Below are 24,398 nucleotides of genomic sequence, written 5' to 3' on the forward strand. Positions count from 1 at the left end.
CTTACCCTTTGAAACCTTCCGTTTCTTTAATTTTGACACTTGAACCCACTCTCCCTTTCCCTCCCCCTCCTGTCCCCCTCTATTCTCTAGACCCCCGCCCTCCTCTAACCGTAAACCCTCCTCTTCCCCCTGCAAACCACCCCTCCCCTGTACCCCCAAACCTCCCTCTCCTCCCCCTTCCTCCCAAGCCCTCCCAACCCCCAGACCCCTGACCTAGATCCTGCCCCTCTCCCCGAATCATATTCCCCCTGCCCTCATCCCTCCTATTATGACGCGCCCTCGGGCAGTCTCTAAAGGCATGCCCCAGACCCCCGCACAAATTGCAACGGATAGAGAAACAATTTTCTGTATAGTGCTCCTTACTCCCGCACTTTACACACTGTTGTACTGGGCAAGACATACTATAATGGCGAAAGGATCCGCAACGGAAACACTGCCGTGGCTGTCCCTTGTAAAAACAGAGAATCCTGTCCCGGCCAATAAAAGCCGCAGAAGGAATGTGCTTGACCACTTGCCCTTCCTGTCTTAGCTTAACCCAAGCCCCCCACCCCCCTGCCCACACCCTACTTGGATCCGGGAGTTTGGATAACGGGGTTCTCAAATCCGCATGCCTCTGTAACCAGTAGGCCAGGTCTGCCCCTGAAATGGACTCGTTTCGTACCAATACAGTGACTTGCACCAAGTCAGGTCTACTAATAGGAATAACCACATAATTGCTCCAATCTCCCCTTCCTTTCACCTCCTCATACCTTTCCCAAAAGATTTCCATACCCCTCTGCGTTAGAAAACTAACATCGTACTCAGGCAAATTAACTGGGTGAATACAGGCATAGAAGTCCTCCGGCACAAACCCCAGACCCATGACCATCCTCAAAACCATCTCCCGAGAAGGCATAGCCCCCTCCCCCACCCATCTAATCTGCACAACATTCCTTCGTTTGGGGATTTGCCCCACCCCTCTCCCTTCCCCCCCTTTCCCCCTTGATCCCTCCACAGGCACTGGCCGCCCCCCCATCTCCCCTCCCCCCTCACCCCTCACCACCGCCGCAAAGGAAAGAGCACCCTGCCCCTCCCCCGCCCCCCCTCACTTCTCCCATACCCTTCTTCCCTTCCTCCGAATCCCGGCTCCCCACATCCCCCTCCCCCACCTGCCGACAAGAAAGCATACCCCTCTCTTGACCAAGACCCTCCCCCCGCCCCCCACCCTCCCCTCGCCCACAGCCCCCCCTCAACCAGTTCAAACCCAGACCTTCAACTGGGACATCAGGAGCTTTAAAAATTAGTGCACTTTCAGAGCCTACTCTGGACTGAGCAATTGGTCCAATGTCCTGCTCCATTCCATGCAACTCCTGTTCCCGCTCCTCTTTCTCCTGCTGATTCTCCATGTCCTGGGCACCATACCCTAGCAGGTCCCCTGCAACCTTGACTGCAGATTGAACAGAGACCTCTCCTGATTCTTCCTCCTGTCCGTCCTGACCTCGCGGGCAGACCTGCTCTGAGCCAAGCTGCACAGCTGATGATAATTGATCACCAGAAACTGCTGCCTCAATCAGAGCACCTTTGGAGTGCTCCTGCAGTTGGAAGCCTGCTGGCTTTTGCTTCTCTTGCAATCTCTCCATACAGGTAAGTTCAATACTTTTTTCCACACCCTGTTCTTCTTCCCCACTAGTGGGTACTGAACAATTGTCCTGGGTGAAAAGCCTGTCTCCATCCGTTTCAATAATATGACAGTGTTGTAACTTTGTGTCTTTTCCTTTCTGTTCTACCGGAATACCTGAGGCCAAACAATCCACCCCTCCCCCTTCTCCTGGAGCTGTATCCAACCTGAGTACTCCCTCTTCCCTTGGGCTCATCAGGGCTTTCATAGTTTGCAATGTACTTTGACTGTTTGGACTTTGTACAATCTCTGTTACCAACTGCCTTTTGTGAAACAATGTTCCTGAGCTTAAACTGGTAGATTCCTGTGCTGGGGAAAAAACCTCCTGGCTCATAGTTTTAGATGTACCAGCCTGCATCCTCTCTTGATTCTCATAAACCTCCCTCAAGGGATTTGCAGAGCCTGTTTTTAAACAAGCAATTCTTTTTTCCTTCTGTTTCAGCAACTTTGTTAAGCGCTTTTCTTCAGTCTTATACTTTTGACCATGCTCTGCTGGGGCAAGCCTACTCATGGCTTTAGTCATTTTCAACCGTTTCCCCAGCTCCTCTATTTCCTTCTCCAGAGACTTGATGTGCCTCACCCGCTCCACCGTTTCTCTGGCACACTGTCCTGGGTCCATCTTCTCCCACTCACCGGCCTCCTCCCCTTCTTCTGACCACTCTTCTTCACTGCCGGCTTCCTCAAATCCCAACTGGGCCTCCTGCCCCACCTCCATTCCTTCTTGTCCTTGCTCCTTCTGGGTCTGCACCTTTAGGGCCTCAACCTTCCTCCTTCCTCCCCCATGATCTTCAGGCTCCTTACCTGGACGCCGCTGGGTCATGGAGGAGGCGCCAGATCCACAATCCTCCCTGGCCCTGGAAGCTTTACGGTCCAGGGGACTACGCTCCCTTCGTGCTGGAGGAGGGGCTGGCTGAGAGCTACTCCGCCGGGCCTTCAGATCCTTCGGCCTTGTAGGCCCCATAGCCTGGGAGTTTCCTGGGCCTCTCTCCCCAGGACCCCTCCGCCTAGCTGGGGAAGGGACCAGGCCTGGCTCCCTTTCCTCAGAGCCTCTGACAGCACCTCCTTCCTGTCCTATGTCTGACAACAACTGACACTTGGAATGCCCTCCCGTGGGAGGTGGTGGAGATGAAAACGGTAGCGGAATTCAAGCATGCGTGGGATAAACATAAAGGAATCCTGTGCAGAAGGAATGGATCCTCAGGAGCTTAGCCGAGATTGGGAGGCGGGGCTGGTGTTTGGGTGGTGGTGCTAGTTCTGGGCAAGATTTCTACGGTCTGTGTCCTGAAAATGGCAGATACAAATCAAGGTAAGGTATACACAAGAAGTAGCACATATGAGTTTATCTTGTTGGGCAGACTAGATGGACCGTGCAGGTCTTTTTCTGCCGTCATCTACTATGTTACTATGTTCACCTGCTTCCTGAAGTAGAGATAGTCTTGTGTCTTTAAAGACCAGCGTGTACTGAGGTTTTATGGACTTGGTTCTTGTTCCATGTTATTATTTTACTGTGTGTATTTCACTTGATGCTGTGTTAATAAAATACCTCTATGAACATTTTCTTTTTAAAGACAAAAGTAGAAGGAAACACATTCCCCAGGGAACAGAGAGAAAATGCTAATCTAGCAAACACGACAACTCTTCTGAACCCATGTTTTACTGGCAGAATGTGAGCCCCAAGTTTCCAAGTTTATTTAATATTTACTACCCCACCCTACGGGAGCCTTGAAGGCAGTTTACAAATTAATATCATGGACTGTCCCTTCTGCGTGCCTGTACAGTGCCATCTCTCTCCTATATTGTCAAATGAATAGCCAGCAGCGGAAAGCAGTGGCGTAGCCAGAGGTGGGCCTGGGTGGGCAGGGGCCCGCCCACTTACGGCTCAGGCCCACCCAACAGTAGCACACATTTAGCAGTAGCTGGTGGGGATCCCAAGCTTGGCCAGCTGAAGACTTCCCCCTGATGGTAACGGAGACGCTACTCTCCATGATACCGGCACCTGCGCATGCTCAGTTTTCAGCGCATGCCTACTGCAGACTGCCAAGGTGGAAAGAAGCGTTTTCCCGCCAGCTGAGATATTTTTTTGGCAATGACGAGGGGGAGAACACTTGGTGCCCACCCACGTCTTGCCCTGGCCCGCCCAAAATCTGTCGTCTGGGTACGCCCCTGGTGGAAATGTATAGTGCAGTCCCAGCTGTCTAGAATTTAACACTGTATCCGTCACAACGCTAGAAAATCCTTTCTTTTTACAGCGAAACCTCGGTCTTCGTCGATAATTCATCCGAAAACTATCGACGAAAACCGAAACCGACAAAAACCGAGGCAACAAGCAATTTTTCTTTTAAATGAATAAAAAAGACTAACGTATAGAAAATTCGGTCAAAAACCAGCAGAGACTTTTATACAGGCACTCAACCAGCAGCAGCAGTCGTGTGGCAAAACAACAAAATTTTGTTCATAGAACAGCAGCAGTGTGATCCCACAACCGGAAACAACGCCCCAGAAGAACGACACGTGAGAACGCAAGATTAGCTGCGTGGGCATGCCGATGAAATCCGAGGCGATCGACGAAAACCGAGACGAAAATTTCGCGAAACAAATCGACGAAATCCGAAGTCAACGAAAACCAAGGTTTCACTGTATATTTCATTTTAAAAGCTAGGTACCGAGCGGGACACGTTGCAGATGCAAAGCTGAGTCTTGTCTAATGAGATCCTAAGAAATGTAACATTGCTGATGGGGGATAACGGGCATGAAAGAACCAAAGGACCCTCTCACTTTCTCCTGTTCTTCCACACTTAAAAAAAGGGTTGCAAATGTTATTAATGTCAGGAAACCCATGCAGGGCTGACTCTTAGAAGCTCGGGGGCCCTAGTGTAACTGTTCTCACTGCCCTTGCCAGGAGGCAAGGACTGCGGTTGCCTTTACAGCCAACATGAACGCAAACCGCTGGCAGGCTACAGTTACACCACACAGTCGGCTGGGCTCCTGCAGCAAATACAGCTTCCCGGGCATGCCAACTCGCTTTTAATAGTTCAATATGGGCGTGCCTCTCCTTATAAATCAAAAGAGGATCTTAGTGAGCACAATTTGTAAAGATATTTTTAACATCTGAGCTCTCTGGGCTATTCCAGCAGCTTGGAGGGCTCTCAGCATCTCACCAGTATTTAAAGCTGCTTCTCAAAGTCTGAATTTGTAAATTAGAGGCATTGGGGGGGGGGGGGGGGGAGGGTAACCTGCACTGTGTGGCAGTTACAACCCTAAACGAAAGCATGGATGGTCTTTACCTGCCGCCACTTACTACGTTACCACGTCGTTCTGATCGTTAATTTTATTTTCATGAACGTTTTCTGGGAGAGCAGATGAATGCACAACTCCCAAAAGGGGCACCCGTGGCTCAGAACTGCGGTATTTACTTTGAAGAAACGTATGCATTAAAATGTAATACGAATAATGACAGATTCAGGCAGCAACACTCTTCCCTCTTCGACCACATAAAGAGGGTCATTTTTCCACATCAAAGTGAATAGAACGGCGGCTGAGAGCCAGAGAAAGCCGCGTTCAAATTCCACCTCTCCCACTGCCTCTACTCTTGACCTTGGAAAGGTCATCTCATCATCTCCTGTTGCTTTGGACTGTAAGCTCTCTGGGGCAGAAACTTACCTAACAAGCCCTTGTATTCCCTACTAGGGGGGGCGGTTCTATAAGGCAGGCACTAAAATTGACACACCCATTACATATGTAAATGGTTATGTGGTAATGCAGCTGGTGGAGAGCAGGGGTGTAGCCAGACCTCACTGCGGGAGGGAGCCGGAGTCCGAGGTGGGGGGGGGGCACATTTTGGTCTGCCATCCCGCCACTGCCGCCGCCTCACCGCCGCCCCTCCGCTGCTGCCTCACTGCTCCCTGCCACCTCGCCGCCACAATTTAATACCTTGGCTGGCGAGGGTCCCCAACCCCCGCCAGCTGAAGCCTTCATCCAGCGCTGGTCTCGGCACCACTGTGTTGCCTGCCCTGCTCGCTCTTCCCCTCACGTCCAGCATGCTCCTTTTAGTGAAACTGAACATGCTCAATTTCACTAAAAGGAGCGTGCAGGACGTAAGGGAAAGAGCGAGCAGGGCAGGCAAGGTAGCAGCGCTGAGACCGGCACTAGACAAAGGCTTCAGCCCCGCCAGCAAAACAGGGGCCCAGAAGAAATTTAGGGGGGGCCCAGGCCCCCGTGGCCGCACGTAGCTACGCAACTGGTGGAGAGACTGTGGGAGCCCCACAGACAGAGTCAGGGTGCAGAGGAATCCAAAAGGAAAGTTGATTGCTGAACAGACAAACAGAATAGCAAGTCTGTTTCTGCCATAGACTCAGAGTTTAACACGGAAACAGTCACATTAGCAGTGGTATCTCCTCTCTTCAGCAGTCCTATCTTGACAGGCTTCTACAGCCAGGGCTGCCGAGAGACAGCGCTGGGCCCGAGGCAGGGCTACCACAGCCGCCACTACCCACTGCCCCCTCCGCCCCCCCTTACCTTCCTGTGTCTGCTCCTCCCTTGGTCCGTCATTCTCCTGCTCCTGTGTGCCAGGACCCGGGTTATCATGTTAACGCAATCACCCGGGTCCTGACACAGGAGCAAGAGAGAGACAGACCCCCCGCACCAGACCCCCTTTGGAGGGTCACAATATATGGCCATCTGATCATTCCTTCTTTTTGTTTATAGCAGTGGGAGTCATTGAGTTGTTTATTTATTTATTTATTTATTTGCTGCATTTGTACCCCACATTTTCCCACCTATTTGCAGGCTCAATGTGGCTTTCACTATCCACCTTATAATTGAAAGAGAAAAACGCCTAGATTTCGACCCAAATCGGGAGATAGACGTTTATCTCACAAAAACGAATAAATCGGTATAATGGAAAGGCGGTTTTGGATGTTTTCAACTGCACTCCATCGCGGAAGCGTACAAAGTTGACGGGGGCGTGTTGGAGGCGTGGCGAAGGTGGAACTGTGGTGTGGTTATCGGCCGAGGAGAGATGGGCGCCTTTCGCCGATAATGGAAAAAAAATATGCGTTTGTAGCTAGAATTTAGGGCACTTTTCCTGGACCCTGTTTTTTCACGAATAAGGCCCCAAAAAGTGCCCTAAATGACCAGATTACCACCAGAGGGAATCGGGGATGACCTCCCCTGACTCCCCCAGTGGTCACTAACCCCCTTCCACCACAAAACATGATGTTTCACAACTTTTTATTTTCACCCTCAAATGTCATACCCACCTCCCTGGAGCAGTTGTTAGGGGGTGCAGTGGACTTCAGGCAGGTGGACCCAGGCCCATCCCCCCCCACCTGTTACAATTGTGCTGCTTAATGCTTAGTCGTCCAACCCCCCCAAACCCACTGTACCCACATGTAGGTGCCCCCCTTCACCCCTTAGGGCTATAGTAATGGTGTAGACTTGTGGGCAGTGGGTTTTGAGGGGGATTTGGGGGGCTCAACACACAAGGGAAGGGTGCTATGCATCTGGGAGCTCTTTTACCTTTTTTTTTGTTTTTGTAAAAGTGCCCCCTAGGGTGCCCGGTTGGTGTCCTGGCATGTGAGGGGGTCCAGTGCACTACGAATCCTGGCCCCTCCCACGAACAAATGCCTTGGATTTATTCGTTTTTGAGCTAGGCGCTTTCATTTTCCATTATCACTGAAAAACAAAAATGCCCAGCTCACAAATTGTCGAATAAAACATGGACGTCTATTTTTTTCGAAAATACGGTTCGGTCCGCCCCTTCACGGACCCGTTCTCGGAGATAAACGCCCATGGAGATAGACGTTTTCGTTCAATTATGCCCCTCTATATGTTGCAAAAGGTATAATCATAAACAGAGTATGAGGTATGGTCTAATTTAACATATTACTGTGTAAGAAATTAGGTAGATAGGTCAGTAGAATTACTTACATAACACAAAATAAAACAGGTAAAGATATAATGACCAGTAGTGATAATGTGATTAACATAATCAAATTAGAAGGGATCAGTATTAGTTGGTTTAGATGTAGAATGGAATCGAGTCATTAAGGAGGATTCTAATTGTAAGTCTCTTCGAACAGGTGCGTCTTCAATAACTTACTACTACTACTTAACATTTCTAGAGCGCTACTAGGGTTACGCAGCGCTGTACAAAATAAACAAAGAAGGACGGTCCCTGCTCAAAGGAGCTTACAATTTAAAGAACGAAATGTCAAGTTGGGGTAGTCTAGATTTCCTGGAAGATTGCAAAGTCATGCGTTGTTTTTATAGCACTCGGTAGTTTATTCCGTGATTTTGTGCGAAGGTAGATGCGTGTAGTGATTTTGTATTTGAGTCCTCTACAATTGGGGTATATGTATTTATTGGTTACTCCTACCACCACTAGTGTTCACATTTTTAAATCGTCAAGGAACCTAAAAATGGGTAAGAGGCAATCCACATTAGCACCGCTGAAATTGCAAAGCCAAATGTTAAATACTGGCTTGAAGTGGGTTTAGTGTGGATGCCAGAAAACAAAACAAACCGGTGAGGTAAGTCCGAGGAGGATATCAAAAGGTCTTTATTGGAAAACAGCTAAAATGCGACCCGACACGGCTGTGTTTCGGCACAAAAGGCCTGTCTCAGGGGTCTAGGTGAATCTTTGATGTTATGTGACAGGAGTGCTGAACTGTGAGATTGTGGTAAGGGTTCTGAATATCGAATCCTTGTAACATACTCAAAAGAATAGAAGCGCTGAAAGCAGTGGCCCTCCAACCGGCGAGAGTGAGTGCCGCAAAAAATGGCACCTGGACCCCTGAGGCAGGCTTTTTGTGCCGAAACACAGCCGTGTCGGGTCGCATTTTAGCTGTTTTCCAATAAAGACCTTTTGATATTCTCCTCGGATTTACTTCACTGGTTTGTTCTGTTTTGTTGCTCACATTTACATGAGGTTTGCTCCTCCTTTTCTGTTTACTGTAGATGCAACATTTCAGGACGACTGTCACGTCTGGGAAAGTGAGCCCTTGTGCCCCGGCTGAGCTCGGCGAAGATGGAGCAGCACCGCGCTCAGTCAGGCAGCCAGACAACCCCTAGCTTCAGCTGGGAAGCGACCGCCGTTCCCCGGGAGTTGAGCCCCCAGGCGCAGGCGGCCACCAGGACTTCCGGAACCAGCGGGGTGAACAGCCACCAACCAGACAGGCGGGAAAGCTGACACAGTCCAGGAACCAGGGAGGCAGCAACACAGCAGAGTGCTCAGGAGTCAGTCCAAAGTCTGGGCAGGCAGCAATACAGCAGAGTAGTCAGAAAACAATCCAAGGGTCAAAACACAGGAACACAGGATCATAAGCTAACCGGCAGTAGAACACAGACAAGGACCACGACCTCTACAGCAATAGAAGCCGAAGCATGGAAGGACTGGTGGCAGGGCTTTAAATAGTACAGGAATTAGGCTCAAACATGTGCAGCTGTTCCAAGATGGCTGCCTCCATCAGAGGAGATGCCCTATGCCCAAATATGGGCTTCCTTCCTGAAGCCGTCCAACTAAAAGATGGCTGCCACAACTAGGACGCCCATCTACTACTACTACTACTTAACATTTCTAGAGCGCTACTAGGGTTACGCAACGCTGTACAGATTAAGAAAAAGGACAGTCCCTGCTCCAAGGAGCTTACAATCTAATGGGCGAAATGTCAAGTAGGGGCAGTCTAGATTTCCTGAATAGAGGTATGGTGGTTAGGTGCCGAAGGCGACATTGAAGAGGTGGACTTTTAGCAAGACTTTGAAGATGGGCAGGGAGGGGGCCTGGCGTATAGGCTCAGGGAGTTTGTTCCAGGCATGGGGCGAGGCGAGGCAGAAAGGGTGGAGCCTGGAGTTGGCGGTGGTGGAGAAGGGTACCAACAGGAGGGATTTATCTTGAGAACGGAGGTTACGGGTAGGAATGTAAGGGGAGATGAGGGTAGAGAGGAAGGGAGGGGCTGTAGATCGAGTACATTTGTAGGTTAAAAGGAGAAGCTTAAACTGTATGCGGTACCTGATCGGAAGCTAGTGAAGTGACTTGAGGAGAGGGGTGATATGAGTGTACCAGTTTAGGCGGAAGATAAGACGTGCAGCAGAGTTTTGAATGGACTGAAGGGGGGATAGATGGCAAAGTGGGAGGCCAGTGAGGAGTAGGTTGCAGTAGTCAAGGCGAGAGGTAATGAGAGAATGGATGAGAGTTCGAGTGGTGTGCTCAGACAGGAAGGGGCGAATTTTGCTGATGTTATAGATGGCTGCCCTAGCCTGGAGATGCCCAAATCCAAGATGGCCGCCACATCCTGCGCAAGCAGGGTGTACACCTGGAGGAGTGTAACAGAGTGTAACAACAACACAGCGCAGCGCATGAACAAGAGCAAAAAAAAACAACAGAAAAAGTTTGGTGACCACTGGGCTGAGGGCTGAGCCATTTACTGCAAACCAGAGATCATAAGGAACCCCTGAGTTCTAACCCCTGCTCTGCCACTGGCTCACTTTGTAAGCTTCATTTACTCTTTGCCAATCTTACTTAGAAGTAACAGGGATTAAATAACAGGACACAATGCAGCCCAGTGACCGAAAACAAACCAGACCACCCATTCTGTATCAGCATTTACGTGTCTGGAAGAAAACGTCTGTATAAAACCAAATTATTACTGTAACTAATTCCCCCATGTTTTGAAGAAGTTCAACTACTCGTTAAGAGATTATCATAAATCTAGTTTGCCGGTTCCAGGGGATTATTTCACACCTCATCTGAGCAGATCATGGAAGGAAATTTCTGTTCCTATGAAATCAATCTGCATAAATCTCATAGTTCGTAATGCTGTATCAATATCGTCACAGTTGCATGTCCATGAGTTCGTGCTAGATGTGGAAACTAAATGATGAGGTTGCTTTCCTTTGTAGTTCATGGCTTACTCAGCCTACTAAACTCTGACTTATTAGTTTAAGTGTTCAAATGACCTCTTTTCCTAAGCCAGCTTTAACAGTTGTCATTAAACCTTCACAGGATATAGACCAAAACATCTTTCCTTGACTCACTGGAAATTGGCTCTTATCTCTCTCACGCTCAAGAAGGAAGGGATTTGGGATTTAGCTCATGTGTTTTTCAGCAATAGCTCAGGCAATGGAGGGTTAAGTGACTTGCCCAAGATCACAAGCCCACTGCCCTAACCCTAAGGCCTACTCCTCCCTTGAGACGCTAAGATCTGTAGCCCCTTTCCTCCATCTTCTGAACAGCACTCGGGGCCCTGTTTACTTAGCCACGCTGTAGGTGCGTTAACTTTTTAACGCACGCTAATGAAAGACGCTCATTATATTCCGATTGGTGTCTCTATCGTTAATGTGTGCTAATTTTTAGAGCATGCTAAAAAGTTAGAACGCCTACAACACAGCTTAGTAAACAGGGCCCTCGGTTTGCCCAAGCTGTACAGGGTACTATGGATTTAACTTTTAGTTCCCAGTATACTCAGGGGTTAAATTAGTACATACATAAGTAATGCCACACTGGGAAAAGACCAAGGGTCCATTGAGCCCAGCATCCTGTCCAAGACAGCGGCCAATCCAGGCCAAGGGCACCTGGCGAGCTTCCCAAACGTACAAACATTCTATACATGTTATTCCTGGAATTGTGGATTTTTCCCAAGTCCATTTAGTAGCGGTTTATGGACTTCTTCTTTAGGAAACCGTCTAACCCCTTTTTAAACTCTGCTAAGCTAACCACCTTCACCACGTTCTCCAGCAACAAATTCCAGAGTTTAATTATGCGTTGGGTGAAGAAAAATTTTCTCCGATTTGTTTTAAATTTACTACACTGTAGTTTCACCGTGTGTCCCCTAGTCCTAGTATTTTTGGAAAGCGTGTTAAATAACTACTACTACTTAGCATTTCTATAGCGCTGCCAGGGTTACGCAGCGCTGTACAAGTTTAAACATGGGGAAGGACAGTCCCTGCTCAAGAGAGTTTACAATCTAAAGGTTACAAACTATGTAGTCAGTGTAGGTATCAGGAATGGGAAGGTGGTTAGGCGCTAAAAGCAAGGGAGAAGAGATGGGCTTTGAGTAAGGACTTGAAAATGGGCAGGGAGGGCGCATGGCGTTTGGGCTCGGGAAGTCTGTTCCAGGCATAAGGTGATGCGAGGCAGAAGGGGCGGAGTCTGGAGTTAGCGGTGGTGGAGAAGGGTACAGATAGGAGTGATTTTTCCTGAGAGCGGAGGTTACGGGTGGGGACATACGGGGAGAGGAGGGTAGAGAGGTAATGGGGGGCTGCAGATTGAGTGCACTTGAAGGTCAATAGGAGAAGCTTGAACTGTATACGGTAGCGGATCGGGAGCCAGTGAAGCGCCTTGAGGAGAGGGGTGATATGAGAGTATCGGTTCACACGGTAGATAAGACGTGCGGTGGAATTTTGGACACCCCAAAGAACACCTCCGTCAACTCACCGACTCCTGATCTGTCATCCTATTGCTCCTCACTTTGTTTAAAAATAATACTCTGGAGCAGATGGCCTCTGGGCAGGTCTCAACCTCTCTCTCCTGCGATGCAGTTTCTTATTCCATTCCGGTTTGGTATCTCATGGTCATTACTCACTGTACCAAAACCCCTCTTCTGCAGGAATCTAATAGTGGACCATGTTGCTCCATGCTGAGTCCAGGCTGGCTTCAAATTACGTGCACTCCTAGGCAATAGGAGTTTCCAGAAATTGCTGGAAGAGGGACCCTTGTTGCCCCTTCATCTGTTGTCCTCCCTCGCTTCCACTGTTGTTCTGAGGAGGGACCAGCTCTACAACAAACAGAGAGGCCCTGCAGGACCCTGTCTGCCCCCTCCTTTGCATGGGTTCCTCCCACCAGGGGCGTATCTGCGTGGGGCCACAGGGGCCTGGGCCCCCGCAGATTCCGCCCTGGACCCCCCTACCATCGACCCTCTCTACCTCCCCCTCCCGCCCGCCACCAACCCGTCGCCGATCTTTGCTGGCGGGGGACCCCAAGCCCCCGCCAGCCGAAGTCCTCTCTTCCGTGCAGGATGCAAGTTGCAACGCTTCCTGTTCTTCTGAGTCTGACGTCAGACTCAGAATTTGGAACTCAGTCTGACGTCCTGCATGTTGTACGTGCAGGACGTCAGACTCAGAAGAACAGGAAGCATTGCAACTTGCAGCCTGCATGGAAGAGAGGACCTCGGCTGGCGGGGGGTTGGGGTCCCCCGCCAGCAAAGGTAAGTGACAGCAGCGGGGGAGAGTTGACGGCGGCGGGAGGGGGTGGAGAGTGTCATTGGTGGCGAGGGGGGGGGTCTGGCAGTGGCGGGGGGTCCGGAAATGGCGGGGGGGATCGGTGGCGCCGGGGGGGGGCTAAAATGTGCCCCCTCCCTCTGGCCCCCCCTACCGCCAGAGTCCAGATACGCCCCTGCCTCCCACCATGGAAACCTGCAAGGAATGAGCTCCGCAAGGGTTGGCAGTCCCTGCATTGAAGTTATCTGTTGGAGAATTCGTTGCCAGAAAATGTGGTAAAGGCGGTTAGCTTAGCAGAGTTTTAAAAAGGTTTGGACAGCTTCCTTAAGGAAAAGTCCATAGACCATTATTAAATTGGACTTGGGGAAAATCCACTATTTCTGGGTTAAACAGCATAAAATGTTTTGTACTTTTTGGGGGATCTTGCCAGATATTTATGATCTGGATTGGCCACTGTTGGAAACAGGATGCTGGGCTTGATGGACCTTCGGTCTGTCCCAGTGTGGCAACACTTATGTACTTAGAGGAATTGCTCCTAGGGAACCAAATGCTCTTCAAGACAGCAGCCAGGCCCAGATCAATATCTTGGCATTAAAGACCTATGACTAAAATCCAGGCCTGTGCTGAGCTGCCCTTAACTCTCCATGGCAGCTGTTCCTGGGGACCTCTTGTCTCCCCTGTCTCCTGCTGCTCTTTCTCTGTGGTTTTCTAGATTCTTGCTCTACTGAATCCGAGGACACATTCAGAGTTTCCTGGAACAGTGCCCTCTTCCCACCAGCCCTCTCTACTGCCAAGCCACGTTCTTGGGTGGAAAATACTGGATGCAAGGGAGCAGAGAGTGACAGAGAGCGGCAGATCTTCTCTGCGTAAACCTGTTACTGTAATACAACAGTGATCAAGGCATTCAGGTAATGAACGATGGCTTTGCAAGACAGATGTTCTACTTCAAAACTGAAACAAGCCTAAAACGTTAAAATGTTTTTGTCTGCCTTAGAAGAGTGCTTTCAAACCTGTCCTGGGAGACCACCAGTCAGTTAGTTTTTCAGAATGATAAGCATGCCTGTCACCTCCATTATATGCAAAATTCTCTCATGCATAATCATTAAGAATATCCTGAAAACCCGATCGGCTGGTGGTCCCCCTGGATAGATTCGAGAAGCACAGCCCTGTAAAGTCACCACTGATCATATTAGAGGTTTTTTTTGTTTATTCAACAAATACTTACTGGCCAATAAAAACCCTGCATTGGTATAAACCACTGGTTCTTAATCCCAGTCCGCGGGATCCAACCAGCAATCCAGCCATCCAGCTTTCACGGGACCCACCATGAATATGCAAGAGGCAGATTTGCATGTACTGCCCATATTGTTTATATCATGCATATTTTCTTCACTCAACGTGTTATTAAACTCTGGAATTCGTTGCCAGAGAATGTGGTGGTTAGCTTAGCAGAGTTTAAAAAAGGTTTGGACGGCTTCCTAAAGGAAAAGTCCGCAGACCGTTATTAAATGAACTGGGGAAAATCCACTATTTCTGGGATAAGCAGTATAAAATGTTTTGCACATTTTGGGGATCTTGCCGGGTATTTGTGACCTGGATTGGCCACTGTTGGAAACAGGATGCTGGGCTCGATGGACCTTTGGTCTTTCCCGGTATGGCAACACTTAGGATTCTGAATGGAATCTTGCTACTCTTTGGGGTTCTACATGGAATGTTGCTACACTTTGAAATTCTGCATGGAATCTTGTTATTGTTTAGAATTCTAGAATCTTGCTACTCTTTGGGGTTCTACATGGAATGTTACTATTGTTTGGGTTTCTGCCAGGTACTTGTGACCTGGATTGGCCACTGTTGGAAACAGGATGCTGGGCTTGATGGACCTTTGGTCTTTCCCAGTATGGCAATACTTATGTACATATTCAATAGGAATATCCTGAAATCCAGACTAGCTGGGTATAAGGACTGGGTTGAGAACCACCAATCCAAATTATTATAATATTCCGGTTCCATTTCTGTTCCACTTGGGGCTCGTTTCTACCACATCAATCCATTCAGAAATATAAACATGGTAACCAAAGACAGCCTGTAATAGTACCAAGATAACAGCAGTTCTTTTCCCCACTGCACAATAAATCTCATTGTGGTAGCTATTTAACTATTAAATCGCTTTGCTGATAAAATTCAATTTAAAAAAAATCTGAGACCGAGGTAGGCTTCATGACGGATATAAATCCAGGGAACAAAAACAAAAAGTACCAGGAGCCTTAAAAAAAAAGGGGGTTGAAGCCTTTAATCATGTATTATGATGAAACAATCCTATAGTGGACCCGACACGGTCCGTGTTTCGGCGCTCAGCGCCTGCGTCAGGGGTCACGAAGTGTAACACCGTGGGTACGCCTGTGTTGTAAAATTCAATATGTCAGCTGGACGCAATATGCTGCGCTGCGATGTTGTCCCTTCACGCGAAATCAAGCAGAGAGAAACTCTTGCAAACAAACTCCTTCATTCACAAAATCAATAAGATGAGATATAAATCCAGGAAAGTATTTTCTTTTTAAAACCAAAACCCTCTTTGGCTGCCATGTCTAAAAAAAACACATATGAACCAGCACTGATTTGAACAGGCCGTCTCTACCAACAACAAAAAGAAACATTTTAACAAAAAATATTATACCAAATATAATTTCTCTCGCTCAGGCTGAGAGCAAACATTCCAATTTAGCCCAAATCAAACTTCATCTGGCACATGCCACATGCTGGCAGGCTCTATAACTGTAACTATAAATAATGTTGAAAAGTCTGGAAAGAAGTCGGCATAATCTCCAGAGGACAGGAGAGACTCCGCAAGTGGGGGGAAAAAACTCCTCGCTTTACCGACGTCAGACTTCCTCCAAAATCAAACCTTTCTTGACTTTTCTCTCTTTATCTATAAGACAAAGAGGGTGAATCTCTTCATAAAGGCGGTTAATAAATCCCAATAAATAAACAAAAAATATACTTTCCCCTGTCGCAATTCTTTACTTTACAATATTTTAGCTAAAATGTTTTAGAGTCTGGGAAACTAGGGCTATGCAGCTTCTTTCCATCCCAATGGATTATAGAAAGTTCGCTATCCTTCCCTTCAGCAGCATCTTCATTACCTGTCCCACCACCGAGGTTAGACTTCCGGTTTGTAGGTTCCCACCCCTTCTACGTTCCCACTTCTGTCAAGAGGGATCACATCAGCCTTTCTCCAATCCCACAGAACATCCCCTATCCTATATAATAATTCTCACCTCCAACATTCTGAGGCTGCCTGGAACCGTGGATCCCTTGGAGGTGGTCTGGAGTTGGAGTAGATAATAGTGACGTCACACAACCCACATCAGATTGGCCAGTAGAAGGGAGAGGGGCGGAGCCACGATACAGGGAGCAGTGAATCAGCACAACACGGGGAATGCACAGCAGCAGGAACAGAAGCCTCTCTCACACAGTCACTCTCTCAAACATACACACTCAGAGGAAAACCTTGCTAGCGCCCGTTTCCTTTCAAACAGAAACGGGCCTTTTTTTTACTAGTTTCTAAGAATCTATTCAATACATCCTTTAGAGGACCTTCCAACACCCCTCTGAGCTCCCTCAGTACCCTGGTATATATCTCATCAGATGAAAAAGAAATTGAACTAGGTCTGGAGAAACCAGGTCTGAAATGGCAAGGAAGGTACTGCAGACCAGTATGGCATAAACAGCAGAATTTAATTAAAAATAAAAAACATGTACTACGGACCCAACACGGCCAAGTTTCTTCAACAAGCTGTTCATCAAAACTATCTTCAATGAACAATGTAGTATCTGCTCTACCCCCATATGTATCTTTGTCAATCTTCTGTGGACCTTCTCCAGGTTTTTCTTCCATGAACACCGAAGTATTAATTGAGCATTTTCATTTTTTCCCTCATCACTTTCCACACAGCGACCCTCAGCACCCACCTTTGAGGAGTGGCCTAGTGGTTAGAGCACCGGTCTTGTAATCCAGAGGTGGCCAGTTCAAATCCCACTGTTGCTCCTTGTGATCTTGGGCAAGTCACTTAACCCTCCATTGCCTCAGGTACAAACTTAGATTGTGAGCCCTCCTGGGACAGAGAAATATCCAGAGTACCTGAATGTAACTCACCTTGAGCTACTACCGAAAAAGGTGTGAGCAAAATCCAAATAAATCAATAATTACACCACTGCAGGAGCAGATTGAGAGTACTCTGGGCCTCCATGCTGCCGTCCCCCCCCCCCCCCCCCCATGCTGCCACTGCCACCAGTACCCCCACTCCTGCCACGCTGCCCCCTCCTACCTTGAACAACCCTGGTGGTCAAGTGGCTGTGACTTCTTCAGGGGCAGGAAATAAACCCCCTCTTTCCTGCCCATCCGCTGCTTCTACTCTGCCCGGCACAGCACTGTGTTTACAAAATAATGGGGACCCCCCACCAGCAAAACCAGGCGCCCAGAGGAAATTTGGGGGGGCCCAGGCCCCTGTGGCCCCATGTAGCTACACCACTGATCAGAAAGATATGACACCCTCTTTAAATATGAAGATTCCAGCTACATTCTCAGCTTCCCTCACACTGTCGAAAAAAAAAGTGGTTGTGAAACACAAAGACTCCCTCCCGTCTCCCTCAGCTAAGCCAGGCTACAACAGTTCTACTCATAAATCAATTTTAGCACATTGGCAAATGCAGCCAGGGTTACAACACAAGGAACCCTACGGGAAAGAGGACACCCCGGAGGGGGTGGAAAACATTTTACACAAACTGGTGAATCTACTATTTTGGCTTTAACTGTTGGCTGGTAAGCCCTGGGAATGATCCGAAATTTGGCATTCACAATAATCAGCATTAAAGGCCAATAACGGGAATCCCTTTAACTAAATTAAGAAAATTAAGTAATCCCGAAGGATGTGTTTGTTTGATTTATTGCATTTAAGACTGTTAATATTCTCAGAAGATCAACCTCATTATTTGTGAGGTGCTGTGTTTAAACCCATACCAGCGTGATATATACCTGAATAACCCTGCTCAGATCACAACCTGCCTCTCAGCACTGTCAAGCATTACAGAGAACAGCACACTCAGCCAAAACTTGGACCACATTTGCTCCACTGTGACTGTGCCCTTACACTGCTGGAAAAAAAACACCAGAAATATATATATACGACACCCTCCCGGAGCATTCCGTTCATTAACACCCAGAATAAAGAGCCTTAGTGTGTGATCCTCAGTGCACTGTTTGGAAAGTCCAAATAAAACCCCCATTCTCTCTAGCAGGTCACTAATGTAAACCATTCTCCCAAAAAGAAAACAGACCCGGCCTACACCCTACATTCTCAGCATACACACTTCAATGTACATTTACATGCAAACGAGTCTCCTTCAGAGAATTTATTTAGACAGGAACTGAGCCCAGGGGCAGCGTGGTCGGGTTCTGCTCAACCAGTACCAACAAATGACGTTGGGTCACTTCCTCATTGCTCCCCTCTCAGGATGTCTTGCTGAGACTCGATCCACAATTAGTAATGTCCTCTGAACTAGCATCTTAGACTTGTTTCTTCTATAGATGATAGAGTATAATATAGAGGGCATTTTCGATATGACGTCTAAATCCGACTTTGGACGTTTTGCTGAAAAAAAAATCCAAAAATCAAGTGGTGAAAATGTCCATTTTCAAACCAGAAAAGCGTCTTTTTTTTTTTTTTTTTTTTTAATGACCATTTCCTAGATGTTGTTGCATTTAGTACACCTACCTTTTGGACCATTTTCCAACAAAAAAACAAAACAAAAGCAATGGCCAAGTGAAAAACACACAAAATCAAGCCATTGGGATGTAGGAGGAACCAGCTTTCCTAGTAGACGGGCCACTCAGGCATCCCAGAAGAGCAGTGGGGCACCCTAGGAGGAGGGGGCACTGCAGTGGACTTCACATAAGAGGTCCCAGGTACCCATCTCACCATTGCCCACTTACGTTGTATGGTGAGCCCTTCAAAACCCAAGGGGAACATTTCGCAACATGAGACAATCAATGGCATGTAGACTACTGCAATGGAATTTATGTGGGATGCAAAGAACAAACCTTAAAGAAACTTCAGACCGCTCAAAACACGGCAGCTAGGCTTATCTTCGGAAAAACGTGATTTGAAAGCGTAAAACCCCTCTGCGAAAAAACTACACTGGCTCCCAATCAAAGAACGCATTGCTTTCAAAATCTGCACTCTGGTTCACAAAATCATCTACGGTGAAGCTCCGGGATACATGACAGACTTGATCGACCTACCAACTAGAAACACATCCGAATCAACACGAACGTACCTAAATCTGCACTACCCAAGCTGCAAAGAACTCAAATACAAATCAACTTACGCGTCCAGTTTTTCCTACATAAGCACACAACTGTGGAACGCATTACCAAAAGCCTTGAAAACTACGAATGACCACCTAAACTTCTGGAAATCACTAAAAACTAACCTGTTTAAAAAGGCATACCCTACTGATCCAACATAAATGCCTGATCTCTGCAACACAACAAAACTAAAGAACGTAATGGACATAACGCAACTCTTCCGTTGTACGATTCCCTAGTGTGGCTGTGCCACGTGAACTTTATCTTACCACAACATCACTTTGTATTTGTTTACACCGGAGTCACCAAATGCCTCTCCAGTACTATGTAAGCCACATTGAGCCTACAAATAGATGGGAAAATGTGGGATATAAATGTAAAAACAAAAAAGAGCAGGTTAAAATTCTGGATGTTTTAAATACACCTCAAATCACAAACTCAAAAGAAGAGAACAGGGGGAAAGACCTCATCTCCTGCAAGCCTAGAGCAATCCGACCATCTCGGTCATGTATGTGCAATTTCTAATCATCGGTCGAAGGTTGGCAAATTTACTCTGTACTCTTCTTAATTTGATCCTGAAAAATTTTTTTTGACTAATTTTATCAGTTCGCAAAATATAACAATAACAGTTTTTTAACATAGGTAACTCTGGCAATAGTTGTCACTGTTTCGTGCACTTGTACTGCTGATAATTCAAAAAACAACAGTGGCCCAATTAACTTAGCTTTGCTGGCTTGACCATAAGCGATTCTCCTGAACGAAGTCCACGCCCAACGGACCCGTTTCACCCAAAAGGGCTTCCTCAGGGGACACAGGATCACCAGTTCAGGCTCAACGCTGAGCAATGTAGCTAAACCCTGCTAGTATTCTTTTTTGCATACGTGGATATAAATGTAACAAATAATAATAATAAAAACCCACAAAAAAACTACTGTACTCAACTGTACACCACTACAATAGCCTTTATAGATGGAGGTGTCACCTAAATGTGGCTACGGTAGGTTTGGGGGGGGGACTGACGCTTTCCACCGCACGTGTAATAGAGTGGATTATGAGCCTGGGTCCCCTTCTCTGCAGTACACTGCACCCACCACTAGGCTGTTCCAGGAACCTGTTTGCTGCTCTAATAGGTCTGGTCATAACATCTGAAGGTGTCATAAAGGCTGGCATGTATTGTTTCGTTTACATCTTTGCGGGGTGGGAGGGGATCAGTGACCACTGAAGGAGTAAGGGGGTGTCATTCCTTTCATTCCTGCAGTGATCACCTGGTCGTTTAGGGCACTTTTTCGTGGCTTATTCGTTAATAAAACAGGTCCAGACCAAAACATCCAACTTATAGCCCTGGATGGTTTGGTTTTTTTCTATAGCAGCCGAAAACGTCCAAGTGTTAGAAATGCCCAGATCCTGCCCTTAACATGCCCCTGATATGCCCCCTTGTGATTTCAATGTACTTCTGATGGACTTCATAGAAAAATTGAATATTGTGTCCAATTTTGGTCGCCGCATCTCAAAAAAGATATAAAGGAATTGGAGAAGGTGCAGAGAAGGGCGACGAAAATGAAAAAAGGGAACGGAACGACTTCCCTATGAAGAAAGGCTGAGAAGGTTAGGGCTCTTCAGCTTGGAGAAAAGGCGGCTGAGGGGTGATGTGATAGAAATCTACAAATAATGACTGGAGTAGAGCAGACAGATGGGAAGCGTTTGTTTACACTTTCAAACAACAACAGAACCAGAGGACACAAGATGAAGCTAGAATATGGTAGATTTAAAACAAATAGGAGAAAGTTTTTCTTTACTCAGCATGTAGTTAGTCTCTGGAACTCGTTGCCGGAGAATGTGGTGACAGCGGCTGTCCTTACGGAGTTTAAAGGGGGTTTGGACAGATTCCTGAAGGAAAAGTCCATTGATTATTATTAAAAATATATATATTTTTTTTTGGGGGGGGGGGGGTTGCCGGGTTCTTGAAGCCTGGATTGGCCACTGTCAGAGACAGGATGCTGGGCTTCATGGACCCTTGGTCTTTTCCCAGTATAGTGGTGCTTATGTACTTATCTAAAAATTGGTTTTGAAAATACCAATTTGGATGTTTTAAAAACATCCATATGAAGATTTATGTCACTTTTTGGACATTTTTCTCATTTGAAAATGAGCCCCATAATCTCCTTATTCTAGAAGAATGTTCTGCAAATGAGAAAAGATACGTTAGATTCCATAAATGATGCCTAAGGAATCTGTGCCATAAAATTAGCGCTTACAGTTAGACGTGGTTTATAGAATAGTGCTTACGACTACATTAAGGCGTGACCATTTATGTCAATGAAAACCTGGTGTAAATCCCCATGTGTAAGTTAGGCGCAAATCCCCTTAATTATATAACAATCCGAATAAATTTTAGGCACGCCCCAACCCAGTCAAGCCCCCTTTACAGATTCATGCACTAGGATTTTCAGACACCTCTTTATAAAATACACCTAAAACGATGCATGCGAAAATTCTAATTATTCCCAATTGGTGCCAATGATTTCTTCTTGTTGCCCAATTATCAGTGCAGATTGGCTGGTTAATCAAATTGTGTGTGCAAATTGGACAGATCTCCAAATTTGTGCATTCAACTCAAAAGCACCATATATAGAATCTGGGGGGTAAGTTTCTAAGTATTTAAATTAGAAAATGAAAGGAGGCAAGTTTAGGACAGCACCCCCAGCAAAAGCAGAACCATCACAGCTGCGGGGAAAATAATAAAATAAAACATCTGAGGAATTCATTCATCAGCCACAAAGTAGAGGGAGAGACTAAGCAAAATGTTATACAGCTGAAAAAAAAAAAAGCCAATAAAATCTAGCTGGAAAACATGAGCCCAAACACTCACAGTCTGAGCAGCAAAGTTTAGGGTATGCAAGCCCTGAAGTTAGAGGCAGCCTTGGATCTTGCTGCTATCAGAGAGACATGGTTCAAACAAAAACGAGCAGAAAAACAAAATAAAACACATTTTGTATTTTTTCATTTGACAATAATATGTGCATACCATTTGCAAATGGTGCACACTTTTGAAATGGAGCACCCTCTTCACAGTGGGTCGTGTGCGCACTATTTGCAGACAGAATGCACTTTGGACCAATAGTGTGCCCTCTTTACAAAAGAGTGTGCTCGGGTCATGCTTGCACTATTTGCAGATAGAGTGCACTTTTGACCAATGGTGCACCCTCTTTACAAAACAGTGTGCACACATGTAACGGGTCTTGCGCACACTATTTGCAGATAGAGTGCACTTTTGACCAATGGAGCACCCTCTTCACAATGGGTCGTGCGCGCACTATTTGCAGATAGAATGCACTTTGGACCAATAGTGTGCCCTCTTTACAAAAGAGTGTGCACGGGTCATGCTTGCACTATTTGCAGATAGAGTGCACTTTTGACCAATGGAGCACTCTCTTCACAATGGGTCGTGCGCGCACTATTTGCAGATAGAATGCACTTTGGACCAATAGTGTGCCCTCTTTACAAAAGAGTGTGCACGGGTCATGCTTGCACTATTTGCAGATAGAGTGCACTTTTGACCAATGGAGCACTCTCTTCACAATGGGTCGTGCGCGCACTATTTGCAGATAGAATGCACTTTGGACCAATAGTGTGCCCGCTTTACAAAAGAGTGTGCACGGGTCATGCTTGCACTATTTGCAGATAGAGTGCACTTTTGACCAATGGAGCACTCTCTTCACAATGGGTCGTGCGCGCACTATTTGCAGATAGAATGCACTTTGGACCAATAGTGTGCCCTCTTTACAAAAGAGTGTGCACGGGTCATGCTTGCACTATTTATTCATCTTCACTTCTTTGTTTACAAACTTAATCTTCCTCTCTATCCAGCTACCCTTAAAAACAGCTGAATCCAGATTAATTCACCATATATGTTATATTTGTTTTACAAAGCCAATGTTTTAGTGTTACTTATTGTATTTTATAATCTGTTTCTGTAATTTTGAATATGTATCATTCATCTAATTGAATCTGAGTCACTCTCGGGCTAATGTGGGGTAAAAATGTCATAAATGAATAAATATTAGACTTTTTAAAACTCATTATAAAAGGTGGGACAACATAGCCAACAGACAGACACCCACACTCCACAAATTCTCTCAGTCAGAAACCACACAAAAAAAGTAAATATATTTAAGACCCAAAAAAAAAACAAAATCTATATAAACAGGGGGTGGGATTCTTTGGCCTGATAGTTCCTCCTTTCTTCCGCATCCAGTTCAAATCAGCACCATCAGCCTTCTTATATAACGACCCAGGGATTACCTCCCCCCCCCCCCCCTATTTGAACAGAAAAATGCACACACAAACCCAGTTCCAAGTTCTGTTACTGCAGCTCCTTCCAAAACCCTGTAACTTCTGCTCTAAATCCCTTACCCCTCGTTTGGTAGGTGCTGGCCCTCCATAACACCCGCAAACCCAGGCTTTGGGAATTGGCTTACATTTCCAACCTATATACCTGCTTCGAGCCCTGAGAACCATCTCCAAAAGCTGGTCAATACAATTACAAAAGTGCTGGACTAAGAAAGAGCATTCCAAAACATGAAACGAGCATCTGAGAGGGAAAGGGCTTGGCAACAGACACTAAAAAAGTGTCATGTAATTTTGGCAGTGTAATTACAAGCTGGATTAGTCTGCAAATTCGTTTATATGTGGAGAAACTTGACTTGAGCTAAAAATGATCCCAAGATCCTGCTGTTACTGTAAATTGGCAGCTGTAGAAGAGGCATGTGTGCTCATCTCAAACATTCATATGAAAAACTCCACTTCTGGACAAATTCTTAACTTAAAATCAAGACTTGGACCCCACGGAGAAACGCACCTTTCTCCAAACCCAAGTCCCTGAATTACAGTCTAGGAAACCCATTCCCGAGTCTGAGCTCTGTGTTATAAAGCTGTATGGTTTTTTTAAAGACCTTATTAGAGGGGGGGGGGGATCTGGTCTGCTGTAATTCATGACTGGGCTGCCACAAAACAGATCCCACACAAAACACTCAAACGGAGCAAACAGACCGACTCCCGTTCCTAGAAACACAAAATGCTTGTTTAATACCATTAAGAATTTCTCAGTCCTTTGGTGAATCAGTGTGTGTGTGTGTGTGTTGGGGGGGGGGGCTGGGTTCAATT

General features: G+C 46.6%; 1 protein-coding gene across 3 annotated transcripts in view; it reads right to left on the bottom strand.

Annotated features, from left to right (window-relative positions):
* The window catches only part of SRPX (sushi repeat containing protein X-linked), a 101,797-nt gene that overhangs the window by 76,468 nt on the left and 931 nt on the right, over nt 1–24,398 (bottom strand). The window contains exon 1 of one of the 3 annotated variants that reach the window (XM_030202328.1): nt 1,302–1,346. The exons of the other annotated variants lie outside the window; for them this stretch is intronic. Coding sequence (XP_030058188.1) covers nt 1,302–1,342 — 41 coding nt within the window. The 5' untranslated portion in view covers nt 1,343–1,346. Of the gene's footprint in view, nt 1–1,301; nt 1,347–24,398 lie in introns of those variants that run through there. 3 annotated transcript variants of the gene reach the window in all.

The sequence above is a fragment of the Microcaecilia unicolor genome, chromosome 4 (genome assembly GCF_901765095.1).
Source record: "Microcaecilia unicolor chromosome 4, aMicUni1.1, whole genome shotgun sequence".
NCBI classification, from domain to species: Eukaryota; Metazoa; Chordata; class Amphibia; order Gymnophiona; family Siphonopidae; genus Microcaecilia; species Microcaecilia unicolor.